This window comes from Papaver somniferum, unplaced genomic scaffold, assembly GCF_003573695.1.
Source record: "Papaver somniferum cultivar HN1 unplaced genomic scaffold, ASM357369v1 unplaced-scaffold_139, whole genome shotgun sequence".
Classification (NCBI taxonomy): Eukaryota; Viridiplantae; Streptophyta; class Magnoliopsida; order Ranunculales; family Papaveraceae; genus Papaver; species Papaver somniferum.
This window is the reverse complement of record NW_020623156.1, coordinates 384,350-408,471: the sequence shown is the minus strand read 5'-3', so window position 1 is coordinate 408,471 and position 24,122 is coordinate 384,350. Positions and strand designations below refer to the sequence as shown.

The following is a 24,122-nucleotide window of genomic DNA, read 5'->3' as shown; positions in this document are numbered from 1 at the left end:
ACCCTTCAAATTCTCAGGTGATGCAGATCAACTGAACGGATTTTAAATCCATTCTTTGATTTTCCATCTCATATAATCTACTAAATTATTTGGAAATGGCGATTTAGTGATTTCATAAATCTGATTTGTGTTGTGTGCGACGTGGTCGAGGAGAAAACATGTAAAACTCGTTATGTAACTATGATTCTTTGTATATATTAATTGAAGGGTTTGATTCATAGGAATGTAAATGCTGGTTGTGATTCTTTGCACGAAACGTCTTCATATCACCAAGATCATTTACAAAAATATTTGTGCTTTGATTTACTTCTTTGTTTCTAGGTACTAGTACATGACCCGTGCCGTAACGGCCCGGGCTTTGGATTATTACTTCGTATTATGGTGACTCTTCAAAGTTTTTCTCGGCTGGTAAGATTAATTTAAGATATTTAACTTATTCTAAGTTCATTCGACTCCATTACAACGGTATTATACTCATGCGAACAATTATATTCAAATTTTTGGATTAACAAAATTTACCAATTCTAATTTATGTATTAATAACAAAATTACAATTAATGTTCAAACCTTGTGGCACATGTAGATCTTAAATCTTCAACTCTTTAACACCAACTATAGTCACTTTCCCCAGAAAACTTCATTTATCCCAAGAATAAAAAAAACTACTCAAGTCACTTGCCTTTGAGGAGAAATGTTGTGTCAGTGTTTTAGGTTTTCGATAGACTTCCAAGATGTTTCTTGTATTGATGTCGTATTACCTCAAGAACGAAATTAATGCTGGCCATCTTTGTCTGGGGGAAACATTCCTGCTTTAATCACCATGTGGAGAAAGAAATAATGGTGCTTTAAGGGTTGACGATGCATTTAATATGATGGTTTCTGGAAACAAATCTCTTCCATCTGAAAGTTTAACTTTTACCTGAAAATTACATACTGTAATAGCATTGGTGAGGAAACAAAACATACTTCCAAATATATATTGCCTAAGAAATCATCAAAGCCACAAAAAAAAAACTATAAAATTTTAGTGCTAACATAGAGTACTGAGCCACTTACAACGTGCATGGTCCTTTGGTGACATAATGACGAAGGCAGTTGCTTCATGCCTTTATAGTAAGACTACTGCATAGCCTATCCATTTAAAAGGGTGATAATCCAAGCTACAATTTTATGCACAGAAAATAGAGTAGTCACATTCTCAAACTTGCATCCTGACTAACCTGGATTTCGTATACTTCACAGGAAATAGGAGTACAGACTACAGACACCCAAACTCCAGTGCCAAAATTAAATTATGCTTTCTAATGGTTATACAACAACTGAGCAACAACCGTCTTGTCTATTCCATCCATTCCAACATGCACAATTTGAAACAAAGTTTATAATTCAAGAAATAGGAAAAGAGTGAAACAAAATCCATCATGATCTTTGCAACATATCCATTGATGTCTAATTATCTTCACCAATATGGTGATCAGAACTCCTTTGATTTAAGGTTGAATAATACCTTTGACGGGAACATATTGCGACTAAAAAAATCTCGAAGAAATTAGATAAAAAGTTCAAACACATTTACGATAAATTGACTATTTAATGGTTCCTTGACGGAAACCGTTAGTTTGGGCATATTCCCATAAACTGGAATCCTGGGCATATCCCCAAAATGACAGTCAATTTTGGGACATATTCCCAATTTTCTCAATACAGAAAGCAAAGCCAACAAAAAAACATCAACATGGAATAGTAAATATTTTAGTCAACATGTTACATATCACCACTCAAGTTACACTATAGATGCACCGTTCAATCCTCATCGTCCGACACCAATTTTATTTCTCCTCGGTAAGCCTTGTTAGTTTTATTCCAGCCTTGTTGGTTGAGTAGGCAACATATGTTATACCTTTGTATATTTTGACATGTGTCCAGGCAAAAGGAACCACAATGAGTTGTTGGGTGACTCCATGCTCTTCCAGGTTACAGATCAGCTGATTTATTGATTCTACTCATAGTGTCATCTATACATTTCCGCCACTGCCCAAATAGTAGATTGTCATTACGACGAAAATTTTAAAGAAATGATATTAGCCGTGTCCCCATGTCATGTATGTTCGTAATTAAGGCCTAAAATTGGTTTGTTTTTCTTAATTTACAAAGGATCCTGGATGATTCTACATGAACCATGGGATGGGACTCCCCAAAACCGCTCCCCACATGGAGAGGGAGAGTGCACCCCACGGTTCATTTAAGAACACACGACATGGTGAGATTTATCCAGACATGTATATAGAAACATATCATGTTGGTACTGATTATCAAAACAATAACAAAGACAGAAAAATGGTGAAACTTACCGGTTTTAGAACTTGAGGTCTCTCACATGCCTTACTCTGGCAGTCTAGATAAATTAAGTGGAATTGATCATCTAAGAAGAGGGATGTGCAGAAGAGTGATCAAAGAAGAGGCAGATAGTAGAAATGTTATCTGCCGCAATTCTTCTAATCTTGTATTTTTATGCCTTCGCTACACGCTCTACTAATCTTTTTGCTGATTTTCCTCTGTACGGTGTGGAAGAAACAACCCATGCTTTTGTGGAATTCCCTTTGAAGGTATTTCACTTCGATAACATTACGAAAATATACCAATCGAGTACAAATCTAATTTATCTAATTAATCCAAACTAAACGAAGAACGAAATGAAGAAACCTATGAAGAAGATTACCACTAAATCATCTTCTTCAAGCAAATTTTGCAGGCCGTTTACAAAATCTGAGGCACAAATTACATGACACTACATCAAAAATTCTAGATAGACAGGCAATATTTCACTCCATCCAACACACCAGAAAAATAGACAGGCAGTATTTCACTCAAAAAATAGATATAGCACCCAACTATAGTTGGATGGATAGAAACTACTTCCAACCTTAAATCAAAGGTATTTCACTTCGATCTATTGGGAATTTCATTATTTCCAATAACTACTCAAATCAGCAGTGCTATGAAGTACCACAACATATCAGTACAATAAAGGTTAAAAAAAAAAGGAATTCCAGACTAAGAAAAAACAACACATGATAATAATTAACTACACTAATTAACAGGGAAGCATATGAAATTTTTGAGTAAGTTCAAATATAGAAAAAGAAATGGTAGTTGGTACCTGTATATATCAAAACTATAAGATTCCTTAAAAATGTAATTGATATTTAAGGAATTCGGATTCTGTAGAGCAAGTCAAAGCCAAAGAGTTTAGTGCAAATGAGGAGTGATAAAGCATTAGGTGTATGGCATAGTCTTCAATTACTCCAAATGCCCGTTTTTCATCAATCACCTCACACCTGCCTTGTACCGTACACCATGTTCCATCTACCATTTATATCTGCAAACACCATATCTGATAAATAAGTGAATCTTTGTGTGCTTGGTCTGACATCGACAAAAACATTCATACTCTTTAACTAATGAGTCAACACACCAGACTCACCCCCATACTGCAACAGGAACACCTTGTACAACCCGATTAAAAAAATAGATAGAGTGACTCCAAAAGCAAATTACCATGTGTTGTTTTTTGACCCATTCAAAAAATATATAGCTTTATAACTTTTCAAAACATAAAAAATGGGAACATAGCCAATACCGGAAATAAGTGTCAAGTTTGTAATTAAAACCATTGAATTTCATGAGCCTAAACCACTAAAATTTCATCACATAACAAAGATATCACCTTGAACTTCACATGTTATCTAAAGACCAATAACAAAACCACAAAACCAAAACATATCAGAAACCTTTTACACAATATATTCCATTGTGAAGAATAGATATATCAATTGTGAAGTGGACACCACATGCAGGCTAAAAAAATATCACTGTGAGTATCATTTTTATTTTTACACTATAAGTGACCACATAATGATTATTGTCCTGGAATCAATTTAGCTTAGCTTAACCTTATTGTAAAACATATCTATGAAATTTTATCAGCCATATATAACCCCTTCAGTAACATATTTCTCCACCTTGTTTGCTAGGTGCTGATTTAATTTATATGCTTTATTTTTAGAGCAACTAAAACAACAGAGTCGTGGAAGGCTCGAACCTCTAATCATAGCAAGAACAAGCACAAAAAGTAAAACTGCAAAGCACCAAAACAAAGAGAAAATTGTCGGTTAAAGAATAAAGGAAAATCTAAGATTTTGTAGCCCATGCTGACGCCAGATCACACTAATAAGACCATCAAAATTCAAAGAACTGTCATATGGGTTACGACGAAAACACAGATATGCGTCACCCACTTTTGGGTCCAAAATTCCCCTAGAGGTTAATGATGGCCAAAAAAACGAACATCAATACACACAGGAGTTGCTGGGAATTTGTAGTGCACTTCTGGCATCAACACCATGTATATTGCTAGGTGGAGAACAATCATTTCGACCTCGGATTTGAAGGACACAAAAATAGTTGATTCGGTAGGGTCTTGAAATTCAAAATGAAGCAAGTAGATATTTAACATTAGGTAAAAAATTTGAGTTTGTAAGTGCAGTGGGAGTAAGTAATTGAACTGCCATAAATATAAATCGAAATTGCGCCAATGCATACGCCTATGCATATTGAACAAAACCTTCTTGTAATAGAGATAAGATGTCACCTCGGTACGGTGCCGGGAACTTGAGCTTCGCATCTCTTGCACCACTGGTGACCTTCCTTGCCAGCTACTTTCCTAGGACAGATCTTGTAAGTTTATGGGCCACTGTATACCCTGAAACACATTAATATGGCCAAAGATGTAGCAGAATACGACCATAAACTGATTTCAAGCAACACTTTCATAATTCTTTATTTTCGCTAGATCTATCATCATTCGCTACAAATCATCAGTATAAAAAGTTGGTGAATGATCTTATCCAGTACTACACCATAAGGAAACTTTAGGAGAAAACCAAAAACATCATTAGGAAAACACATCATACTAAGAGAAAATTAAATGATGGAGCCCGTAGTTGGTTACATACCATATGATTTTTCCAGGGAAATCAAGAGATACCAAGTCTGAATAGACATCTGCATATGAATTACCAACATGAATTAGTGAAAGCGAAAATTATACAATAAAGCACACAAATAAGTATTCTTTGAGAGGATGGGATATCGACATTCCATATAACAAAGAGAAAAGCTAAATATCAACTGGCAAGCAACATAAATGAGTACCAAAACTTGCCTTTACACCGAGATTAAGTTAGATAAAATAAGCAGAATACAAAGTGATGAAGATTTAAAGCATATTTATATGTTAAATTTATTCTACACAATCTGCAAACTTACAAACAATTCTGGTATGAAGCTTCCCTACATGAGCTGGAACCAGACATGGCTTATCTGTGACTGTAAAAATCTACGCATTCGAACCCATACAATAGAAAAAGAGGCTCAAACAAAATATTGATTTGTGAAGTTCGAATGCAAGAATCCAGACTAATTGATTTGTGGAAGTTCGAATGCAAGAATCCAGACTAAGATGATAGTTAGAAAGAAACAGAGAAACATGGGAAGATGAAATGGAGAAACATGGGAAGATTTATGTAGTCGAGCATTTCAAGGGTTTCTGTAACCGAAGAAATTGATTATTATGAATCAAAGGGATTGAATTAATGGTTTTTGATAATGTCCTGTGTAACCGGCGAGCAATGGGAGAGAATTTATGGAACAAAATCTCTAATTTAGGGATTGTAATTGGATTTTAATGAAATTGGCGTTAAGTAGATTTGGTAACCGAAGAAGAGAATAAGTGAAAGAAGTGATCTCAGCGGTCGGATTATGGCTTAAAAAGGGGTTGCATTCTCACCCACGATTTATCTTTTCCATTATGAGAAGATTAAGAGCCGTTGATGGCTCAAAAAGGTACATTTACAATCGTTAGATGGTTCAAAAACCATTTGTTTTTGTAAGATAGATGTTAGAGTATTTTGTTATTTATAAATGATTTATAAATTATTTTTCTTTTTGATGCATGATTTAAAAAATAAAATAAAAAATAACTCGTTATCATGGATATTCTCTATAATTGGTTTTTTATGCACAATCCTTCAGTGGCGGAGAAATAACTTAGTTTTCATTAAATTTTATGGATTTAATTGAAATTTTCTATTGTTAATTTTGAGAAATTATTTGGTTATTTTTTTGAAGAAAATTATTGTTTATTTGTAGATGGAGAAATACAATGAAAAAATAGAATAATGACATAATTAAAGCCAAACGTCTTAATTATTTTTGTTTCCATATTTCAAAGTTCATAAAAATATCGTCTACAACTCAGAAAGACTATCTTTTGGTAAGAAATTTGGTTTTGTTTAATTGAATTTAATTTTTATTTATGATCCTAATTATGACAGAACCCAATTAATGTATATTCATAATGATCATAGATTACGACTCTTGCATCCGTCAGATGTCTTTCGCTAAGATGAGACTGGGATGGTCGGATGCAGCGTTTGTCTCTCAAAATGTTATCCGACCGTCCAAAGCCCTTCTATTTTGTATTATAAATAAACCTAGATTTATCCTGAAGTACACAAGATGCACTTATATATTTGATTCTTATAGGAAAAATATTTTTACCCGGTTGCACCTGGGTGCACAATGCATATTCTTATGGAAAATAATTTTTGTTCAGGTTGTATCTAGGTGCATAATGCATATTTTCATATGAAATAAATTTTGGCCACGTTGCGCCTAGGTGCATAATGCATATTTTTATGGGAAATAAATTTTTGCCATGGTGCACATGGGTGCATAATGTATTATCGGTCTGGTTTCAATTTTTTTTTTCTTTTTCGAATTTCATATCGATAACGGATCTTGTTTTGTAGATTTTTTCGAGCCTTTTACAAAAACATAAATTTTATTGAAATCCGATTTATATTTCGGAACTTAAGACCTTTCTCGCGATTAATCTTAACATGAAGAGTGAAAATGAATATGAGAGAGAAAACGATAAGATAATAAATTTAAAGGGTATACCTAACTAAGTTTTCTTATGTTTTTTCACCCAAACTCATATTTCAGTAGTCCATACTCCCGTACTTTATGGATTTTGGACAAATGACCCGTTCTTCGCATTTTCAAGCGTCATGGTGTATCTGAAACTCTTCTCCCATAATAGCCTCGCTCCTTCTATCAAACGAATTCTCCTCAAAATGATGGATTTAGTCTCCAAATGAGACTATCCATAGGTGATAGTTTGAAAGGGATTGCTTTGGAGTTGTTTTTCTAGTCGTTTACCATGAATCTTTGACCAACTGTGGAAAGTTGATAAGAACCACATCATATACAAAACAAAAATCACCCTTCAATTATATACATTTTCACGCGTAATCTGGCATTCACTTTGGTGAATCCTATGCTCCATAAAAAGGAAAAAATAAGTCGTGAATCCTTGTAGAAGTCATTGATTTAAGGACACTTCTTGTTAACTTCTTTTATGTGATTCCTTTTATGTAAACATCACTTTTTTAGTTTTTTTTCTACTTTAAAAGAAGAAAATAAATAAATCATATTTTCGATTTTCTTATATGATTTCTTCGCTATTATCCTTTTTACTAGACTAAGTCTTTAATCTCAGGCTTAGTCTAGTCGTGATCCAAGATTTAAGTTTCTCCCCATGACACGTAATCAAAATTCAACGTCCAAGCGTAGTGGGGATTCAAGATTCAGGTTTAAAACGCCACACCAGATAGGGTCAGACACCAACGCCTTAAGCGTCTCCCCAAATTTCACGCAGACGACCAAACAGTGGGCGTCTTGACTCGGTCAAGACGGTCAAAACGATGAATGGTTTGGCATTGGGCGCTATCTAATTAGGGTCCCAGTTTTACTCAAACAAATTGAACATAAGAGAGCTTCTTCATTCTCTTTTCTTTTTTCTTTCTTCTTCTTCCACAGACGAAAAAACGACTTTGCATGGCGAGATTCATGGGGTTTAAGGACGTTTTTATGGGATGGTTTTAAAGGGACTAAAGTAGTTGCTGTGGAGGTTTTACTGGTGCTGTTTTGGGAGATTTTCATCAACAAATTAACTCTAGGTATGAAAAGAACTTTTGATTGATTTTATTGATGTTATGATTTCGGTTTTGGTTTTGGTTTAAGTCTTTTGATTTCGATTTATTGATGTTATTGAGTTGGATATGATGTCATATAGCAGTTGCTCAAGGTTTCAATTGAGGTTATTGAGTTGAAATTTTGTAATATGAACTTAGGGTTCAATTAGGGCACAAATTTGTTATGAAACTTGATTGATAGTTATGCTATGATACTTAATTTATGAAATTGGTATGATTCCAATGTGATTTGTTAAGATTAATGTAGTTGTAATTTGATATATATGTAAACATAATTTATTTGGGCATTTTTGGTGTATTTTTCATGAGTTTGAGGATTAACTCTATTTCAGTTGTTTTGTTATTGATTAAGTAGGTGAAATTGATGTTGTTAATATGATTTTTTTGGGGGGGTTTTCATATGTCGATTGTGCATAACTTAATGTTATTTTATTTTGGGGTATCATATGTTGATTGTGCATCCATTAGTGTTTGCTAGAATAGAAAATGGAGGAATTCGATTTGTCTATATTTGAGACTTCGTCTCAAAGAAAAGGGTCGATACCACATAGATGTGATAGTTTGAGTTTAAGAAAGTTTAAATTTAGGATTAGTTGGTCTAGCGTGAATGAGTTGTACAAAATAGTGGTTAAAGATAACGCTCAAGCAGTGGTGCTTCTTCCGTACGTCGATTTCCTACTTTGTATATAATTAACCAGGATGGTTAAAGATACAAAGTATGTAATTAACCAGGGTGGTTAAAGATACTTTGTTTTTAAAAATTGGTAAGAAAATAATCAAATCTATTTGTGTTTATTTTCTCAAGTGAAATCCTATGCTCTTTTCGGTACGAATATATATTCTCAATTAATCTCTTAAGAAAATTTCCTGCTTACTGTAGGTATATCAAATCACCTGTATAATTCTTGTAAAAGATTTTGAGTATGCCTCCAGTGACTCGCAACATCACGAAGGAAAACAAGAAGGAAACTCTAATGGTTAAGAATTCTAAAGGGATCGATACCGAAAGGAAAAAGAAAATAATCTCATTGTGCATTATGATTCCAGTAATTCTAATGGATGTCGGAAGGAAACGTATCTCATAGCTTTTAAAGGGAAAGATTTTAATGAAACAACGTGGTTTCCAACTAATGGAATGATGGACTAGATAGCTGGTTTTGAGAAACTTAGAAATTAATAACCTCATCATCTTCGTTCAAAATCAAGATTAGCTGAAGGAGAAAATTGAAGAGACAAATGTTGAACTTGCTCTAATGAAAGAATAACTCGAGGATAAAGTGTAAAAAATAAGAGATGGTTGTTGACAAGTCCTATGAGACCAGTTTCGGAAGATTGAGCACCGAGGAAGCATCAATGAACAATCAGAGTGCATCAAATGATTGATTTATTGATTAGTCTTCTAAGGAAATAGACTAATAAGATTGTTGATTAGTATCAATTAATATTTTTATAAGGATTATTGGATACTATAAATAAAAGTTAATGACAAGTATTTAGTTATAAATTCTTGTGTCATTCTTTTGATAGTTGTGATTATACCACTGTTTTGATTTAAATCTCTTTCTGTTGAAACTTTGGACTTCTTATGATTGTGACCTTTTAATTAAGCATTAAAGCACAAAAATAATTAACAACGTTCCGAAATATACATTTTGATAACTACTTTCATAGAAGAATACATACTGCAAAACCAATGGGAGGATACACCAGACTACTTGATTACGCAAGAGAAATCTTGCTCACAATGCGTCGGTAGCTAGTAAGTCTTGCTTCTTAACTGAGTATAGAATTCAACTATTAAATTTTCATCTGACTACTTTTGGTTGCAGGTTCTGGTAAGCTCATAATGTCACCTACTGTTTTAATAAAACACCATGTTGTTAAACCGATTTTACCATGCAGAAAATATAATAATTAGTGTTTCCTCAGTTTATGCCGAGAGATCTAAAGATCCTGGCTAGATGGCATTCCAAGTTTGTTTGTTTTCAATTCAAATTGAAACTTCAACTCATTAATTGATGATAAGAGGATAAGAAAACTCTTTTGTAACTTAATTTTATGGAAACAATGGACTTCTTATATAACAGATGACACAAGGAAAAATAGTGTCAGAGCATTGCTCGGTCGAACTCACAATTGTTGCTATATCAAACTTGTTTTCAAATTTAGTTGTCAAAACTATATCTTGATTTCTAGTCTACAATTAGTTAAGTCTCGGTCTAGGATAGAGGTAGTTGAGAAACGAGCCAATCATCATTTGTGTTCTATCGTTTGAAGACGAAGATCAACCGAAGCTTTTCGAGAACTTCATCAACAAAAGGTAAGTGAAGACCGGACCACCTATTTCTCAAGTTATATTCACTTTCCTATCCTTGAGACGATTGTAGTATAACTAATTAAACTAGCTTGCATAGACAAGAATTTCGAGTCTAGAATATATTTAGTTTACGAATTTCTAGAAATATAATGACTAAGCTTAATAAACATTTTTCATACTTGATCAAATTTCGGTGGAGAACAATTTATTGTTCGGAACCAAATCATGACTCAAGTTCATCATTTGAAAATAGCCTGGAACAGAATATTTCGAACTGATTTAGAGAAATATATAACTACTATATTCAGAATACAAGACACTGTTATCAGTCTTATAAAATGAGAAAACTGTTATATGCCTGAAGCCGTATTACATGTATTCGTACACGTAGCGGAGTAGCTATATATCGAATTTCAGATTTGTGTGATTCACATATTCGTATGTACATCATGGGAAAATATGTTTGTTTCATGATCCAGATAGGTATATATGCATATTCGTATGCAAACCATTTTGGAACTGTGGTATGGGAACCACGTTAAAATAATCAAACCGGTATGCGAGCCAAAACAGTTCTATGTTCTAGAACCAGTTTAATACCCAAACCAGTATGTGAACTGAAAAAGTTTTGTGAACTCCGGAACCAGTTAAAAGTCTTAATTTTGCAAACCGGTACGTAAACTGAAAATCTGTCAGCTCCGGAAATTTAAGTTGCACCTAAGTTTGCAAACCGGTACGTGAGATGCAAATGTTATGTCACTCCGGAACTCGGTTATTGCATATAAGTTTTACAAACCGGTTCGCGTACTGTGACTCAGCCGATTCATGAATAATTCAAGTAATTGTACTTAGAACATTTACAAAGTATGTTGATTATGATTCAAGTGTAATTAAATTATTTATATGAAGTGATTTGCATTTGATCAGTTCTCTAACTAACACTAGACTCATTTGATCACATAATTGTGACTCAATATTAATGTCTTAGTGGACATGAAAATGAATGTTAAGCTTTTAAAGTTCAAATCATCTAGTTTCGGCTAACCATGTTGGACATGGTCTTTATACACGGTTCGGTTACGGTTTACCTAACCAAAGTGTATATCTTGTATCTGTGATTAAGATACAAAGCTTTCATCTAACGGTGAATATTGATAATTTTCAAGGATTTCATTATCTCAATTAACCAAGCATTCATGGCATTGTATTCGTCATCATTTTCCGCTACATGATCGGCAATTTCACTGAATCCAGTACACATATCCCTGTAACGTTGTTGCAGGTCCGAATTCTTACAACTACTAAAATATAACTTCTTCTTTGTGTAGGATCTCCGGATATGTTTTCTCCACCTATTTGAAATATATTTATCTAGAAGACGGTCTATAGAATTACGACACAACACGTAGAGTACATGCATACATATTATGCCCTTGAATTCAAACATCCTATACATTACTCATTATAACTAAGCGTGCAGTCATCTTAGCTGGACATCCACACTTCATATACTTACCGGTCTTCAGTGGGTTTTTATTCCTAGGAATTTTAAATCCTACATATATAACCACAACAATATGTTATTTACCAAACAATTCTTATTTTATTCTTTTCTGATGCTCGTTCTTTTTGCTGAAAGACCTTTCCCCCTTTCATTGTCTAGGTAAAAATTCTACATTTCTTCAGGATCGTGGCCCCAATTTTCAACTTCAATCCATTATATATTTGAGGATTTCTTAAGAGTTGAAAACCCCTCTATTCCTGCCATAACCGTGGAATAGTAATAGAATTTAATATCTGATCTTCAGCTAATAAATATAATTTTATACTATAATTAACAAATAATAATAATAATAATAATAAAAAAAACAGAGATCTTAACAAAACCATAAAACCCATTTGTGATCTATGGCAAATAGATCAAGAATAATCATATTACTAAAACCAAATATAACGAAGTTTTATAACCCAATTCCTTATGGATTGAATAAATAAGTAGAATAAAAACTTAAATCCTGATTTAAATTTTTTGTTTTGTAACGAGTGCAATGTTGTAAGCCACTATCATATAACAGAACAACGGAACGAGAAAAAGTGTTAAACTTTTCGATAAATTATGCTATTTACGGACTTCAGCTAAGAGATGAGATTTTGTGCTTCAATTATAACTCATAAAATAGAAGAGGCGAAGAAACGAAGAAGCAAGGCTACAAAAGAGAGAACGAGGGAAATAATGGGGAATAGAGAAATATGGAAATAATAGGGGTGAGAGAAATACACTTCTTCTAATATAAAATCTTAATTTCCCTGTTTAAAAGATAGAGTCAACAAAGTCAAATTTTATTTTGTCCATATATTCAGCTAGCAGCTACGACGACATTTTTCTTTTTTTTTTGAAGCATGAAAATTATTAAATTAGACTGAAATTACACGGGGTACGTAATACCCATAGAGTCTGCTATTACAATAGAATTGATAGATTGCGGAATTGTATGATCCCATATTGTTGTCGTGAGTCTCCCTATGGAACAATCATCCGCTGCTCGGTTTGCTAAACCATTTGCCGCTTGATTTGCTACGACGACAGTTGTTTGTGGGAGCTAACTACCAAAGCTGTCTAAAAATCATTTTCATTCTTCAAAACCTAAATAGATGGAAAGACATAGTACACCACATGTGAAGAAGCATAAATGGAACGTGAAAATCCTCTTTGTATACCACTGGTTTTCTGTCGGTGTCACTATAGTACAATGATAAAGTCATTAAGTGATCATATGAAACCAACTAGTACTGTAGTACCAGTAATTTTCAACACTAAAATACTATTATTTTTTTAATAGAACGATTTTATGGGGGAACATGACTTGATTAGGCCAGCTGTCCTATATTTATAATGGGTGTCCTAAAACCACCCAAACCTAATCATAAATATCTAATCTACATAAATCATTAACCAAAAAAAAAGGGTGTGAGAGAGAAGAGGCAGCCGAAATTTTTATGTTTTGAAAAAAAAAAATCTTCTCTTCTTCTTCTTCCCTATTTCCGTGACGTTCCTCGTTCGACTGAAAAACCCATCACTTTTAATTCGTTTTTGATTGAAAAGATTGAGTAGAAATCATCAAAATAGGGTTTAAATGGAAGTTACAGTAGCATGTTCGGTTAGAGGTAGTTTAAAAAAAACCCTAGTTTACTAACCAAACATTATGAAACCAAGAACACGAAGAACACTTTGGCTGTTACGATTTTTTCGTAACTGAACTCTTGTATAGAACAACTTTTGTGGTTGGTTCGATTTTTTTTTTCTAACCGAACTCCTCCCTAAAACCAATATGTTTTGTTTGGTTGGTTAGTTTAGTTGGAATATTTTGTCCCCTAACATAATTCTTGTGTAAAACAACAAATGCTGAGTTTGGTTGGTTTGCAAAAAATTTTTTGCTGATCGAACTCTTCTCTGGAAGTCGATATGTTGAGTTCGGTTGGAATTTTTTTTCTCCTAACCGAACTCTACTCTGCAAACACATATTTTGAGTTCGTTGTATTCGAGAATTTTTTCTCCTAACCGAACTTCACTCTCAAAACTCTTGTGTAGAGTTCGATTTAGTCGAAGATTTGTTTTGAAAACCAAACACTACTATGTATACTCTAGAATAAAAGTTCAGCTACCTGTCTCGGAACCCGATAGTCGAACAAAGCAAAAACTCCATTAAAGTAAAGTTCGACTACCTGCTTCTTCGGAAACATTAACCGAACTGCATTTCCAGATAAGTTCGGCTACTTGTTCTTCAAATATTGTATGCGAACTTGTTTGACCTAGCCAAAATCTACATAAAATTGTTTTCATTTTTAGGAAAGTTTGGCCAATTCAAGCAACAGTAACAAGTTCGTCACTCGAATCACTCAATTCATATACACCCATCTCCAAAAAAATGTCTTTTTTTCCATCATCATCATCATCATCATCACCATCACCATCATCTTCTTCTTATAAAAAAAAAACCAATATTTTAATTTAACCTCACTAATTAACTTAACTTAATCTTCAACTAATCATTACACAAACTTAGTTAGGAAGGGTAATTTTGGTATTAATATAAAAATTTGGATAAGGATGGATTCAGTTTACTTCAAAATGTCTTACCAAAAACAAAATCATGGTCCCCTCAAAAGAAAAGAAAAAGAAAAAAATGGTCTCCAAAAAGTCGTTCTTTTAATAAGCCTTGCACTGGACCATACCCGTTGGGCTCATTAACTGTAGAAATAGAAAAGCCCAAGTGTCAGGTGTGTAATGCCAATTTAGGCAGCCGCAGGTATGTAAATGAAACTGTAACATCTCCTGCTGCACAAAAATTGCAATCGAAGGTTACTTACTTTCTTCTAAGGTTCATCATAGATGCTCAAAGTTTCTTTCAGGGTTCACCACGGATACAAGATTATTCCTGAAGAATTGCGTGATCATTGGGTTTATAATGTTTAATAATAAATGTTGGGACCTTAGTCCCACATTGGTAGATAGGGGCTTAATTGGGTAGTTTGTAAGTCAATGTGATCCCTCATCTAGTCAACCGGTTTTTGAGTTGAGTTCTACCCATGGGCTTATGACGAGTTTAGGGTCGGTATCCTAACAATAAATAAATGTGAAAACTACGGTGAGACCCATTTTTACAGTTTTTTCTACTGTGAAACCCACGCGTTTAAATTCACACGCACGCACCCAGAATCGGCCTCCAAATTATTCCGTCACCCAGAGTTTTCAAAATTACCTTTCCTTTTTATTTTATTTCCCAGTTTAGCCTCAACTCTTTTTTTCGAGAGATAACTGAGAGTTTGAGAAGGAGATCGAGAAGGAGATGGAGAACGACATTGATCCTAAGCTTCAGTTGCGAGAGATTGAATTATCGAGAGCTGAGAAGTAGCTGATTGAGACATTGAATTTACTCAGCAAAGATAATCTGAAATAGAATCTTTCAGGTTTGTTCGTTTTTTATTCTGATTTTTTTTTAGTTTCGATGTTGATTCGATTCTAGGTTTTAGTTTCTGTAAGATTAGGATCTATTATTTTAGGTTTTCAAAGCTTAATTTAGGTTTTCGAATCGGTTTTTAGATCTTTTAAGCTTGTTTTTGATTTTTTTTTATTTTTCTAGGTTCTGAAATTGTTACGATCAATGTAGATCTTTTCGATTCAATCTTTTTGTTTCGATTTCATGTTCGGATGTTGATACACCAATTTTTTAGTTTTTTTTTCTGTTGTATTCGATTTTTCATTTGATTTGTTTTTCATTTGATCTGTTTTCTGTTACGTTAATGGAGATGTTATTGATTTTGGTATCTTGTTGATTTCTGATCTGATTATGGTTAATGTAGATCGTCTTCACTTGTCTTTGTTATTGTTGATTAGATCTTTTAATTTTGAGTAAGAATTCTTGTGAAGCAATATGCAGGATAGATATGTTTGATTTTTTTCTCTTTTTTGTTTTTGCAGGGTGAAATGCCTGCTGCTAGAGCACTAGTTGTAATTCACTACTTCAGTGAATTCTTAGCACATCCTGTTGATGTGCACACAACTCTATAGACTTTAAAGACAACCGTTTTCCATAAGTGGACTCGTTTACTTCCTCATCATGTCAGATTTTCTTTTAATGATGGAAGCAAGTTTGTGCAAGTTGATTCTGATGTCCTTCTTCAGTGTTTTGTATCTCGTTTCCACTGCAAAGGTCAGAAGAGCTTTTATTTACTTGTTGAAGTTGGCTCCAATTCTTCCAACAGTCGTAGTAAAGCTTCATCAAGTAGACGTGTAATAGAACCTGCACCAGAAGAAGCTATGGTGAATTTTCTTGAAGATGGTTATGTGCCTATTGATAAGGTTCTTAGGACTGAGGGTTGGGATAAATTACTTGGTGATGTTGGTAAAGTTTTTTTTGGAGGTATAGCAGAGGTAAGTATTGCAGTAAAGAAATACGAGGTAAAGGATGGGTGTGTTCTTGTATATACTAAGAATGAACCTAGCAGGTTCTATGCAAAATGCTCTACAGAAAACTGCCCTTGAGAGTATAAGGTTTGTGTTGTTGGTGTTGAAAACATGATGCTTAAGGTTAATAAGTATGTTAGCAGTCATAGTTGTGGTGTTGGATGTCAAAGGCTTTTCCACAGGCTCAGCAACAAATTTGTTTCTAGTCTTATTAAGGATGAAATTAGAAGTGATCCGAGTTTCAAGGCTTCTGATTTGAAAAAGTTTTTTAAAACTAGCTACGGGATCAATGTGAAATATTACCAAGCTTACAATGGAAGAGATAAAGTATATGCGGATATATTTGGTGATGAATCCATGTCGTATTCGCATCTGGTATGGTATGTAGATTCCATTTGCAACACAAATCCTGGGAGTTGGATTGATTTTCAAGTTCAAACGGATGAACCTGAATCGAACGAGGATAGTTCAACTGAATAAGAAGATGAGTCACCTTCAAATAAGTTTGTGCGTCTTTTTATTGCTTTCGAGGCATGCATATATGGTTACCGTTACCTTCGTCCCATGGTTTATGTCGATGCTACTTTTCTTACAGGGAAATATAGAGGATGCCTCATGGCTGCAACCACTATCAATGCTGAAAATAGTAATTTTTCTGATAATGCATCCTTTTTATATATGTGCATAATGTCTCATGCATTATTTATTTTTGCTTCATAATGTCTTATGCATTATTGTTTTTCACTTTTCTGGTTATGCATCATTTCTGTTTAGATGCATAAGACATCATACATTTTTTGTTTTAGCTGCATAATGTCTTATGCATTATTGTTTTCACTTATTGATTTTATGCATCCTTTTTATGCACGTGCATAATGTCTTATGCATCATTTAGTTTAGATGCATAAGACATTATGCATTATTTGTTTTCACTTTTCTGGTTATGCATCATTTCTGTTTAGATGCATAAGACATTATACCTTATTTTATTTTAGCTGCATAATGTCTTATGCACTTGTATAATGTCTTATGCATCATTTAGTTTAGATGCATAAGAAATTATATATTTTTTTAGCTGCATATACTTCATGTAGACGCTGGCTTGATTTTATATTTTTTGTTGTGCAGGGTTCTTCCCACTAGCCATGGCCCTAGTACCTAGTGAAGATAATGATAACTGAGAGTGGTTCATGAGGAATTTGAGTAATGTTCTTGATCATGATCAAAGGCCAATTACATTTCTATCTGATCGTGCAGAAGGATTAAAGATAGCGATTCCATTTTACTTTCCTGGAGCCTTCCATAGTTTCTGCTATTATCATCTTAAGATGAACTTACCTATTAATGCATCTGATGAAACGTATGGTGCCGTTATTGATTCATTTCAAGCTGCTGCGTATGATCTTAGTCCCGAAGGTTTCCAAACTGACGTCGCTACGATTAGGGGTCTTGGTTATGGTTGGGTTGCAGACTATATTTAAGATATCCCTCCAGAGAGTGGTCAAATGCCTTTTTTCAGGGTTCTAGGTATGGGAGGACATCTTCTACTCTTGTTGAATCCTTCAATAGTTGGATGAAGGTACACAAGAAACTCCATGTAAATGCTCTTCTGGATCAGATAAGGAAGGATGTGATGAGTATGATGTCAGAAAGGCGGAATACTGGTAAAAGTTTCATAACACTTCTCACACGGAAGAATGAAACTAAGATGAAGGCTCTTATTGATGAGGGTTTAACCTGGATGGTTATACAGTCTGATACTCATGTTTATGAAGTGGAGGGAGGGGAGAGTTCTCATAGTTTTAACCTTGAGGCAAGGACATGTACCTGTCTTAGGTGGCGCGTCTATGGGTTTCCGTGTGCGTATGCTTTCGCATCGATAACAATGTCTGGTTCTAATCCAAATGATTTTATTGAACCTTATTTCACTACTGAATACTTCAAAATGCCTACAACCATGCAATTCATCCTATTCTGAACTACAACAGGCCTGAAGTTTATGAAGGTAATGATATTATCGATGTACCTGATGTTAGGAGGCCGCCAGGGAGACCACAAGCTAATAGGCATTTGAGCAGATATGAGAAGCCTCCCAAGAGAGCTATGCGTTGTGGTAATTTTTTTGAGATTGGTCATCACAACAAACAAACATGTACACATCTTACCTGTTACAAGAAGCCGCCAAAGCCGCCGAAGCAGCCTAAGGGAAGTTAAGGGAGAGCAATTATTTTGTTTGTTTCTTCAGACTATTACTTTTATGTTTGAACCTTATTCATTTTTCTTTTATTAGTTGCTGTATTATTTTTTATGAACAAGTACTTCTTTTTTTCACTATTTGTTTTTCTGCTTCTATCAGATAATGTTTTGATTTTTATTCTTAAATGCATAATAGATTATGCATTAGTTTTTGATGATGCATAACGTGTTATACATTATGTTTTGAAGATGCATAATCTCTTATGCATTCTTTTTGGAAGATGCACAATCTGTTATGCATTCTTTTTTGAAGATGCACAATCTGTTATGTATTTATTCTTTTAAAGATGGCTACATAACGAGTTATTCAACTGTGGTTCCTTCATGCATCTGCATCTTCATGATGTGCTTTTTTGTTGCATAACATGATATTTATATTTTTATATGTAACCTGTTGTTCCTTCATTTTCCTTGTAAGATTTATATCATGTTATGTTTATAATCGGAGGTCGAGGGGGGCAGCGCCCCCTCGTTATCATATTACAGTTAAATGAAATAAGATTGCAGCAAATAGAAGCACTGAAACAAGCATTGATATATAATAATTATATATATAAACATCGACAAGATAACAAGATATAAGTTGTTCAAACAAGATTCAAACCAACACATTACACATAACTACTGACTGAAGTTAAGCTTCACACTAACTACTTTCCCATTAGTTTTCACTCCCAAGTTAAAATTCTCAACCTACCAACAACACACAAGTTGTAAAAAAAAGTTACGTTTCAACCTTTCTATTGGCATCACATTGACGCGCAGCTTCATCACATTAACGCGCAGCATCATTCCAGATGTCTTCATTGGCATCTATCGCCCAACTGTTTCCAAGATCCGTCAGCATTTTCAATACCATACTTACTCTTTTGTTGTTGGCTTTTTCTACTGCATCTTCCTTTCCCAAGTTCATCCATTTCTGCCTGACTTCATACTCATCTTCATATAGTAGCATACAAATATGAGGCAGTCGGGGTGATGACCTTGTTCAGGAACAATCTTGTTAAAAATATCCTTGTATACAAGCGGTTCCCTCTTTATATCCACGATTTTGTGGTGATAGATTCAGTTTGTCATATCTTTGGATCAAATAAGGCATACAAGCCTTTGCCACTAAAACAGCTTGTTTCTTGCAGTTAACTTTATAGCTATCAACACTGTGTTATAGAAGTTCCACTCACCCTCTGAAAAGTCATACTCTAACAATGTCTAATTTCTACCAGCAGGGTTTTCCTTTGTCATATAGTTCATTGGAATGAACATTTTCTCAACTTTAATAGAGAGATTCAAGATGAATTCTCCAACATATTTGGCAATCACATCTTTCTCTTTTGTTCTAACAAAGAATTACAAAAGAAATATTATTTAGGAAAAAAAAGTTAGTGGGTGCAATTGAAAGGATGCACAACAGGTGTAGGAAACAATGCTGAATAACTTGTTATGCAGTTCAAAAATAGTTGCATAACATGTTATCCAGAAGTAATAATATGGGAATAAGATAATATGCAATGGTGACTTGTTATGTAGAAAAATGATTTTATTTTTTTGACTTACCCAAGCATCTGACGTCATGAATGCAGACTCCGCATACCTATGTTCAACACTATCAACATGCTTTTCATTTTCCCACTTTCTGAACAACCTATAACTATAGTAGCGTACTACTTGTTCTTCTAGGTATTAATTGTTCATTAGATGCCTTATTATATCTCCATGAATCCGAATATCCCACAAGTACGAGTCTTCTCCTTCTTTGATACTCCAAGCCGAATTTCTGCAGACGACATAATTAGTGAGATGTTTTATTCAAGTGACATGCGGCAGAACCATAAACTAGAGGTTTGTGATACGCATGGACTGTTTTAGAAGCATAACTTATTATGCATGGTTTTTTTTTAAGTATAACTTTTTATGAATTTACTTCATAAGAAGCATAACCTGTAATGCATTGATTTTTTAAACAAGCATAAAGGTATTTTTGATGTACTTACAGGATGTTGGCATTCTTAAAGTATGTCTCCAGTACTTCCATCAAGGCTGGTTCTATTGTATCCTTGTAATCTTGAAAGCATTCCATTGTTTCCAGCGGAGGTAATTTTCTGAAGGTCAAGCCAGCAGACGTACGAGGATTTTCTTCTTCCACTTTATTCTCAACAGGCTTGTCTTTTTGCTTCTGCTGCTTCCCTAGCTCACAATCTTTGAGTAGTATACTGGTTGTCCTTTGATTGCATGTTATCCTATCCTTGATTATTTTTACCTTGCTTCCTGGTTGGTTCTTCACAGCCTCTTCTGCCGTGTTTGATTTCCCTTTAGTGGCGTATTTCTTCAGAGGTTTCTTCTTTTCAAATTCTTTTCTTGGAACAAATTCCTCATCTAGTTCTTCTTCCTACAGATTCATGTAACCAAAATGTGTTGGATACAACCAAGAGAAAATTAAGTAACTAGTATAGATTAAAAACAATAATAAATAGTATAGATTAAAAACAACAACATAATAAATAGTATAGATTAAAAATAATAAATAGTATAGTTTAAAAATAATAAATAGTATATAGTTGATTCGACATTAAAACAAACTTCTAGCAGTTCATGGCTTTTCAAATACATTAAAAAAAATTCAAGCAGTTCTGTTTTATATTTTCTTTACCAATGCCTGTGTATTTAGCTCCTTCTCTGCAGCTTTGTTTGAGTCTTCTTTGTTTTCAGCTTCCTGTGTGGCTGGATTTGAGGGATTCTGTTCGGCTGCAATTGGGTCTTCTTCTTTGTTTTCAGCAACGGCCGTGTCAACATATGGTTGTTGCGGCTTTTCTGCGACTGGCTCTTCTGGAATCTCAACAGCTTGCTGTTGTTGTCCTCCAGCACCATCTTCTCCTTGTGAAATATGGAGATTAAATGTGGGCCCTTCAGCTATTTCTGCTACATTCTGTTGTTGTCCTCCAGCACCATCTTCTCCTCCATTACCACCATCACCATCATCATCATCTTCTCCTCCAGCACCATCATCACCATCATCACCATCTTCTCCTCCAACAAGGAATTATTTCTTCTATGCTTCAATTCTTTCTTGAGTTGTTGCCAGATTTGGTGTTGTCTGTAATTCCTCTGGCGTGTATGTTTCCTTGTCGCTGTAGAGATTGACAGCTTTTTCCAGGTCCATGAACTTGTAAGGTGAAGACTGGAGTCCCTGACTAGCAGATTGGTCTTGGCTATCAAGTCTGATAACTTCTGGAATTGATTCTTGTGTAGGTGGTGGTTCAGTTGAGGATACCAATTCAACATGTGTTTCATTCCTTGGAAAATTTTGACTCAATCGAATGCTAGGCTCAGTTGATGATGCATTGACGCTAGGGCCAGCTGATGAGTCCACTCGCACCTCCTATTTTATGCCTGAAGCAACGAGAAACTCCTTCACTTTATCATACAACTGAGAATTGAAGTCTCCTCCAGTCTGTCTATATTTCTCCTGAGTCTATTTGATGTCTTTTAGCATTTCTTGGACATTCTTCAACCTTGCTCCAGGACTATCGGGAAACTCCTCTTCTTCAATGATCTGTAACGTCCTGAAATGTGTTTTCATAGTTGTCTCTGTTCTCTTCCATATCCATTGCGATGAGTTCATATAATGTTTTCCTGTTTCTTGGTTCTCTTGCTTCACAGAGTTCCAATTCCATTGGACTGTACGCATCTCTAAAGTTCTCATCAAACTGCAACATGATTAATAACACTCATTAGGTAATACATAATAAATATAACAACATTTTTAAAACAATGCATAACTGACCATGCATTAAACGTTGGAGCTGCATAACATATTATGCACTCATTTAATATGCATAACATGTGATGCAAGTATTTAAAGCAATGCATAACTGACCATGCATTAAACATTGGAGCTGCATAACATATTATGCACTCATTATCAAATAATTCATAATTGATTATGCAGATATTTCATAACTGCTTCACACTTTGTCGCTTTTTAAATAATGCATAACCGGTTATGCATTCAAAATTACATATGCATAAAATTTTATGCAATTATTTATAAAGGTTCATAACATATTATGCACTCATATTTTACAACCCTGCACTCATATTATGCACTTATAAGATATCATTTTAAATAATGCATAACTGGTTATGCATTCACAACTGCATATGCATAATAGGTTATGCAATTATTTATAAAGGTTCATAAAAGAATACCTTTAAGTCTGTAATATGCTTCTTGAGCATTGCTGCAAAGTCCCACCTCCCAGCTCTTGGTGTAGTAGCAATGTCATTGACCTTGATGTCGGATGCCAACTCAGATATGTCAGAGTGCTCAGCCAACCAAAGCTGCAAAAAACATTAACTAATACATAAGATATTCTATTGATTTGGTTTATTGACAAAGATTAAGTAAAAAAAAAAACCCAACTCACAAGAGAATATATAGTGCAACCAGGGATATTCTTTATCTGATGATTCTTTTGTTTTACAGTTTTGATGCCGTCCATCAGGTGTTCGTGAATCAAATCAGGAAACGATACAACAAATTCTTCACCAAACCAACATATGAGACGTCCAAATTGTCTCCCATTGACCAACAAAAGAACAAGACGACTAGCATGTAGAGGCAAACAAGGCAGAAAACTTCCTCTTCACAACCTTTCTTATCAAGTTTTTCCAACACCAGACTTTGAATATCATCTACCCACACCTTTGTTACCGTGCTTTGGGATCTGTACTCACTTTACTTGCCGCTGTTTTGAGTGGGAATTGCTTGACCAAGGAAAGTGACTGAGTCAGCTCTATTTCTTCCTTTAAAGTCAGAATATCTTTTTCCTCTATTTATTTTAACTCTTGGAATCAGAAAAGTAGCAGCAAGCTCACTGGATGTTGACGATATACACTTGTCTTCGGACACCTTGAATGAATGCTGGCTCAAATAATCATGGTTGTATGATAAAAAGACCTCATCCATCAGCTGGCTGCTCTTACCATCAAATAATGCCATTTCCGCAGTAGATACCCAATTATAGAATTTCCCAAATGGACTCACATTCATCATACTAGCCTGCGTTGGATTAAAACCACCTCTTTCCTTTATTTTTGTGAACAAGGTACCTACCTTTAGAAATCCTGCTCTATAAGTACCTTTGAGTTGCAGGTTTGGTTTTAGGTTTCACTGCATAAACAAAAAAGCAAAAAAATTGCATTTTACTAAGTTAGAACCGCTATTTTGACTGCATAACCTCCTATGCCTCTTATTCAGGCATCTGCATAAACTGTTATGCACATTTTATGCAGATGCATAACCTACAATGCACTACTTCTTAAAATGTAGGGTTATTTTGTTTTTGGTACTCGGGTTTTGTCCAACTTTTGAGTTTGGTCTAACATTTGTCCAGCTTGGTGTTTGGTACTTGAAATTGATGTTGACTTGTGTTGACTTATTAAATTTTGTCTTCCGTTTGATAAT

At 34.4% G+C, this 24,122-nt stretch overlaps 1 protein-coding gene and 1 long non-coding RNA gene across 2 annotated transcripts; one reads left to right on the top strand and one right to left on the bottom strand.

The window, feature by feature from the left end:
• Window positions 1-1,663: 1,663 nt before the first annotated feature.
• Window positions 1,664-5,761, bottom strand: LOC113335342. Its single transcript, XR_003353290.1, has 5 exons — window positions 5,329-5,761; window positions 5,016-5,064; window positions 4,652-4,762; window positions 2,352-3,379; window positions 1,664-2,031 (listed from the first exon to the last, which is right to left on the bottom strand). It is a non-coding gene; the product is annotated as an uncharacterized LOC113335342 (long non-coding RNA).
• Window positions 5,762-18,044: 12,283 nt separating this feature from the next.
• Window positions 18,045-18,380, top strand: LOC113335213. Its single transcript, XM_026581333.1, has one exon. It carries the CDS (start codon window positions 18,045-18,047, stop codon window positions 18,378-18,380), a length of 336 nt encoding a protein of 111 aa, XP_026437118.1.
• The last annotated feature ends 5,742 nt before the right edge of the window (window positions 18,381-24,122 follow it).

Coding starts and splice junctions, on each gene's coding strand:
- LOC113335213 (XM_026581333.1), top strand. CDS start 18,045: ATGTCAGAAAGGCGGAATACTGGTAAAAGTTTCATAACACTTCTCACA.